Source organism: Rattus norvegicus, chromosome 1 (genome assembly GCF_036323735.1).
Source record: "Rattus norvegicus strain BN/NHsdMcwi chromosome 1, GRCr8, whole genome shotgun sequence".
Classification (NCBI taxonomy): Eukaryota; Metazoa; Chordata; class Mammalia; order Rodentia; family Muridae; genus Rattus; species Rattus norvegicus.
The window spans coordinates 148,679,697-148,686,554 of record NC_086019.1 but is presented as its reverse complement, the minus strand read 5'-3'; the positions used below and the strand labels follow the sequence as shown (position 1 = coordinate 148,686,554).

The 6,858-nt window shown below is 36.6% G+C and overlaps 1 protein-coding gene across 1 annotated transcript in view; it reads left to right on the top strand.

The window, feature by feature from the left end:
• The first annotated feature begins 2,885 nt into the window (after positions 1-2,885).
• Positions 2,886-6,858, top strand: part of LOC134485148 (vomeronasal type-2 receptor 116-like) — a 49,061-nt gene continuing 45,088 nt past the window's right edge. Inside the window, exon 1 of the mRNA XM_063280968.1 lies at positions 2,886-4,417. Within this exon, the coding sequence (XP_063137038.1) occupies positions 4,221-4,417 (197 nt within the window). The 5' untranslated portion in view covers positions 2,886-4,220. The remainder of the gene's footprint in view (positions 4,418-6,858) is intronic.

Genomic DNA, 6,858 nt, shown 5'->3' with positions numbered 1-6,858 from the left:
ACCCAACATGCAGCTGAGCCAGATGCAGATATGTGTACCCAACCAATGAATAGAAGCTGCTGTCCCCTCTTATTGAATTAGGGAAAAGCTGGAGGAAGGTAAGAAGGAGGGAAATCCTATAGGAGTACTAGCCATCTCAATTAACCTGGAACCCTGAGATCTCTTTGACATTGGATCACCAACCAGGCAACATACACATGCCTCTGAGATGAGGTCTCCAACACATATACTGCAAAGGACTCCTGGGTCTGTGTTAAGTCAGTGAAGATGCACCTAACCCTTAAGAGACTGGAAACCCTAGGAAGTTTAGAGTTGTGTTGGGGTTCGTCGGGTCAAAACATCCTTGTGGAGATGGGGGGAGGGCAGGAAGGAGTGGGAGGAAATATGGGATTTGGGACCTTCATGGAGTGGACAGTTGGACCAGGCAGGGAATAAAATTTATAGTGTAATATGTATATGTATATGTATACATGTATGTAAATGTATATACAATCCTGAAGGGATTAGGGATACAAGGGACATACCTAAACATAATAAAGACAGTGAACACCAAGCTCATAGACATCAACTTAAAAAAGAAACAAAAAGCAATTCCAATAAAATCAGGAATAAGACAATTTTGTCTGCTCTCTCCATACCTATTCAATATAGTGTTTGAACTCTGAGCTAGAGCAATGAGACAATTAAAGGATATATAAGAAATATGGGCTAGAAGTTAGGATGGTTTGAATAAAAGTAGTATCAGAAGTTCAAGCCAGGTCAATTTCTCTCCCTTCTTAGTGCCTAATTCAGATTAGAACTCTCAGCTATCTTTTTAGTACCATGTATGACTGCTACTACCTTGTGTCACAGAATAAGTATAATGAACTAATCCTCTGAACCTGTATGCCAGCCCAAAATTAAATATTTTCCTTTATAAGTTTCACCACAATCATGTTGCATCTTTGAATCAATCAAACTCTAAAAGAAAAACTGGTACCAGGGATTATGGTAATGCTGTGATAAGCTAGACTATGCTTTTGTTTGGAGAAATGTGAACTTTGGGACTTCTGTATAGAAAAGCAATTGAATTTTTAAGCTGACCTTAAGGGGCCATAGTAGTATGAACATGGAAGACAATTGTGCAGAAAGTGATATGAACTATGACATGCTGGCACATGAAGTTTACAGCTTAGAAACATTTATTGTTATATTTTCATGAAGAATGTGACTGCTTTTGGCCCTTGGCTAAAATAAATCTACCTGAAGCTAAATTGAAGAATTTTGGATTAACAGCAATAGTAGTATAAAATAATTCTAGTACTGACTATGTTGTCTACTTATTAGTGGACAGTCCTATAAATATCTATAATGAAAAAGAACAATCTAATAATATATACACAGTAGGTGAAAAAAATGAATACTAGGAAAATGTTTGAAGAAAAGTCTGATCCTGCATGGAAAAAAATGAGTGGTGATTTAATGGTAAGACCCCACTCAACCAAGCTTACAAATTATGGAAAGAAAATAAAAGCTTGGGCCCCAGTATATTGATGCATACTTTCAATACCAGCTCTTGGGGGAACATATGTAAGCATATATCTCAGTTCAAAGCCAGTCTGACTACAGAGAATGTTCCAGAACCACCAAATGCAGACAGTTAACAAAGCCATTGGGAAAAAATGTAGTGAACTTATAATTGAATTGGGAAGGACAGGACCAGCCCCAGAAAGTAGCAGAAATCGATAGCTTTGGCCATGTAGTTCAGGATTAAGAGTTAAGGATACAAGAAAGTAGATATGGAATATCCCACCATGAGTAAGGAAAGCTATAAGGCAGGTGTTCAACAAGAGAGTCCTGGAATGGATAGGAATGCTGCCTACAAGTTATGTTAATTCTATGGCATAGAGAGAGATAGATAGATAGATAGATAGAGAGAGAGAGAGACAGAGACAGAGACAGAGACAGAGAGACAGAGACAGAGAGACAGAGACAGACAGAGACAGACAGAGACAGAGAGGCAGAGACAGAGAGGCAGAGAGAGACAGAGAGGGAGAGAGACAAGGGACAAGGAGGGAGGAAAGGAGGAAGAGAGAGAGATGATAGAGACCAACACAGAGAGACAGAGAGACAGAGACAGAGATAGCCAGAGAGAAAGATAGAAAAATGCAGAGAGTGACAGAGCAAGGCAGAGAATCAATAAGCTGACTCCTTCACTATATTCTGGATCAGTGCCTTGCTTAGCAAATGTCAGAGCTTTCTCTCGCAGCAGATGAGAATAAATACAGCATAGCCAAACATTATGCAGAATGAGAGACCTTATAATAATCCTTGGCCTTAAATTGAATATCTCTATCAAATCCTTCTACTCAGGACTCAGAGAAATCTGAAGAAGGGTAGGCAGAGTATGAGAGCCAAAGAAGATGGAAGATCCTCTAAATCAGTCTGATAAGTCTCCATATGGACATAGAGAAACTGGGCACCATGTACAAGGCCTTCACTGGTCTGCATCAGATAGGTACCCAAAACTAAAGAGAGAGAGAGAGAGAGAGAGAGAGAGAGAGAGAGAGAGAGAGAGAGAGAGAGAGAGAACATACATTCCTACTCCTACCACAAAAGGATTCATCAATTGATAAATACTTTTAAATGATAATTTGGCTTACTCAAAATGAGACATACCAGGATGGGGGTGAGGGAACTACTATACTAAGGATAGACTTCATGCCAGTATTACATGGTAAATAGAAAAGAAACTCAAGTGCACATTTTGGAATATCTTATCTCATAATGTAATATAAAATGTTTGCTTTATATTTGGTAATTTTTTATTATGGACTAATTTTATGTATTTTAGTATATTTTTTCTTCTCTTTTCTACCCTGCAAATCCTTTTCATATACAATGTGGCTTCCAAGTTACTATTTTTATGGGGTTTCTGAGTCTCAAAACAAGTAGCTCTGTGATTCCTGTGCCTTCCTTTGGCTTCTCTTCTTTACGTTTATCAGTTTCTCCCAAGTACCAGGGATTAGTTTTTGATTGTTATGTTTTATTTTAGTTTATCTTAATTATCCCTAAGACCTTAGATACCTGTTTGTTTTCTGGGAAACGGAAATTTGGTGAATAACAATAGGAGGTTTTATGAGGAGGAAAGGAGAAAATTAGTAAGGGGAAAATGTGATCAAAATTTATGAGTTGAGAAAACAAGCTATTTTCAACAAGAGATAAAATTAAAACGAGAAATAATTCTTCTTAAAGAGGAAAGGAAAAGATACCCAAATGTATTATTTTATGACCAGGAAGAACTTATTCTAAAACTACTGAGTCCATTCCAGGTAGTACTCTATTCATATAAAAAGAATAAATAATGAGTAGAAGTACTATTTCAGTTAGGGAAATGTCACATCTTAAGATATCAATCCATGGGAAATGAGACCCATATTATGCACAGAAGTCAAACTGCATTTTAACGTCTGCCTTGATATTGAAAAACTGCTAGGTATTCCTGATTTCAGAATGATGATTGGTTCTCTAATACCTTCTATTTTGTGAGATTTAGTTCATTATAATGGTAATTAGGTATGAGGGAAATGAGGGAATGTGCATGTGAAAATGTGTGTACATGTGCATAAACATTTATATGTGTGCATGTGTGTGTGCATGTGTGTGTGTGCGTGTGTGTGTATGCATGTGTGAAAGACAGGAAGAAGAATGTATGTTCTGTGGGTGTGTAGATGTCTGGACACCAAATATATTCCATATCACATTCCATATCACAGATATTCTAGGACATGGTACCTCTATGTCTATAGTACACTCTGTCTAGGAGTAGTTGTTTCCTAAGTTCCATAACAAACTTGCTGATTATGTCTGATATAATCTGCATCGAGTACTTAAAATTGTGATTTTATAGTTAACCCAGGAGGATACTTGCCTGGAGACGTCAAGTTGACTGATATGTACAGAATCATAAATACTATTGAAGAATGACCCTTAAACAAAATTACTGAACGTTGCTTGCTCCTGGGCATAAGAACACAGATGCAGAGCCCGAGGCCCGAGAATGCTGATGAGTTCTCCAGAGAGCAAGCTAAGAAGAAAAGAATTAATATAAATGCAGTGATTAGCGACTACGATAGTAAAAATAGGCATAGATATGTATGTGCCTATCTTGAAGGTGCTTTTCTGTGTAACTTGCTTTGCTGCACGTTTACAAATTATTTTTTCTTGGTGAAATTACTAAGATGTTCTCTTTTCTGTTTGCAATTCTTGTCCTGAAGCTTTCTTTTCCTTTGTGCAGTCCAATTGACAACCGTTGTTTTTGGAGATTAAAAACCAAGACATTTTGGGAAGGAGACAAAGAACTTGATTGCTTTTTTTTTATTTATACAAGGTTTGGTCATGTAAAGAATGAACAGTTCAGTGGGAATCTAGACAAGCGGTAAGAGCCTTTAATGTATTTCTCCTTAATTGTATATCAATGGAAATAATACATAGCATGGATATACTTTGCCAGACCTTAATACTCCATACTCTATGTCTTCTCTCTTATTTGCTTTCCCCCCTAAGACATAACCAAGATTTATTTTGTTTTATACCTGACAATTTCCATACTTATCATGCTTACTGTATCTGTTCCAACATTTCAGAGTCATATTTTTAATGCAAGAGTCTATATCACATATACTGCCTACCATTTTGTATATTCATACATTTTTATAGGGGCAGTGACATTTCATAATGTAAAGTGATGTCCTTGATCAAAACTCATCAGCATTGAATGGCAATTCTTGTCAAGTGAAGTATTAATACCTCCTTTTGGCTTTATGTGCACATTCCTTTTTTATTGAATATTTCATTTACATCTTAAATGTTATCACCTTTCCAGATTTCTTTTCCATAAACCCTCTATATCATCTCCCTTACCCCTTCTTCTGTGAGGGTGTTCTTCCACCCAACCTTGCACCCCTTCCTGCCTGCCCACCCTGACAGTCCCCTATACTGGGGCTCCAGCTTTGGCAGGGCCAAGGGCTTTTGCTCCCATTGGTGCTCAACAAGGCCATCATCTACTACACATGCAGCTGGAGCCATGAGTCTGTCCATTTATATTCTTTGGGTCGTGGTTTTATTCCCTGGGAGCTCTGATTGGTTGGTATTGTTGTTCTTATGGGGTTTCAAGCCCCCTCAGCTCCTTCAATCCTTTCTCTAACTTCCCCAATGAGAACCCCATTCTCAGTTCAACCATTTGCTGGTATCATTCTCCCCTGCATTTGTCACATTCTGGCTGAGCTTCTCAGGAGACAGCTACATCAGGCTACTGTCAACATGTACTTACTGGCATCAGCAATATTATCTGGGTTTGGTGGCTGTACATATATATATATATATATATATATATATATATATATATATATATATATATATATATATGACTGGATACCCAGACAGGCTAAGGTCTGATTGGCCTTTCCTTCAGTCTCTGATTCAATCTTTTTTCCTTATCTCCTTCTATGAATACTTTTGTTCCCCATTTTAAGGAGTGAAACATCTGCACTTTAATTGTCCTTCTTGAGCTTCATGTGGCCTGTGGATTTTATCTTGTGTAATCTGAGCTTAGGGGCTAATATCCACTTATCAGTGACTGCATACTATGTGGGTTGTTTTTGTGTTTGTTTGTTTGGTTTTCGGGTTTTGTTTGTTGTTGGTGGTGGTTTTTGTTTTGTTTTTTGTTTGTTTGTGGTTTTCTTGTGATTGGTTTACCTTACTCAGGATGATATTTTCTTGTTCCATCCATATGAGTATAAATTTCTTAATACTGCATTTTTAAACTAACATCACAAATATGGTATATTTATTAGTGTTAATTTTAAATTTCCATGTGTTGACTCTCTGCTGATTCCCTTTTCCTTGTTTCTGATTCATCAAAAATGTTTTGCTTATTGTGAGAATATATACACAATGCATTCTATATCTGTATTTTTACCATAATTTTTCTTTATTAATGAAGTATACTGGATTTAAGATCTATTTTGTGCCATCATGGCAATGCCTCCTATGGCATGCTAAGGACATTGCATGTACATCATAAAGGAGAGTGCACAAAAAAAAATACTATAAATATTTGGTAGTGACCACTGCAAATGTGAAACAGAACTTCATCTCTGAGGCAAATCACAGTGAGGTTTTAGTTGAATTTGCATTAATTATTTATAACATATGGATAAATGCAAAGATGATTTTAGGGACTGTGGAAAAGAAGCAAGACAGTTTCATTAAAACAGTGGAAACAATTAAAAATCTGCAGTGATCTGGTCTAGAGATATAAAACATATCCACAGAGATGATGAAAAATGAGAAGTGATACTAAATGTCATCATATATTGGTTAAACAGACAAAATAATATTCATGATAAAATGGAAAAGCAAAGAGATATTTCAGAGAAACAAGGAATCAGAGAAATAAAAATATTAGAGGTAACAATCAATAGACTTTGAATTTGAAGATCACTTAAATTAGGCAAAGTTCTGCTGTATGCTATCTTAAGTATTCTGGAAGTTAAAGAGAAACTGTTTTCTTAGAAGTTGAGGTAAGGGTATTTGCAATTCCTCAGATCTGATGAATTAACATACGTCAGTGATGTGATCTCCCCTGTGTTCAAGTATTGCTAGAATACTTTTCTATCCAATAGTGAATTATGTTAGCATAGATCCCACAAACTACAAAAGTTGCTGTAATAGTATTGATCATTTCTTTGTTTTTGTCTTTTTTTTTTTTTTTTTTTTTTTTTTTTTGGAGCTGGGGACCGAACCCAGGGCCTTGCGCTTCCTAGGTAAGCGCTCTACCACTGAGCTAAATCCCCAGCCCGTATTGATCATTTCTTA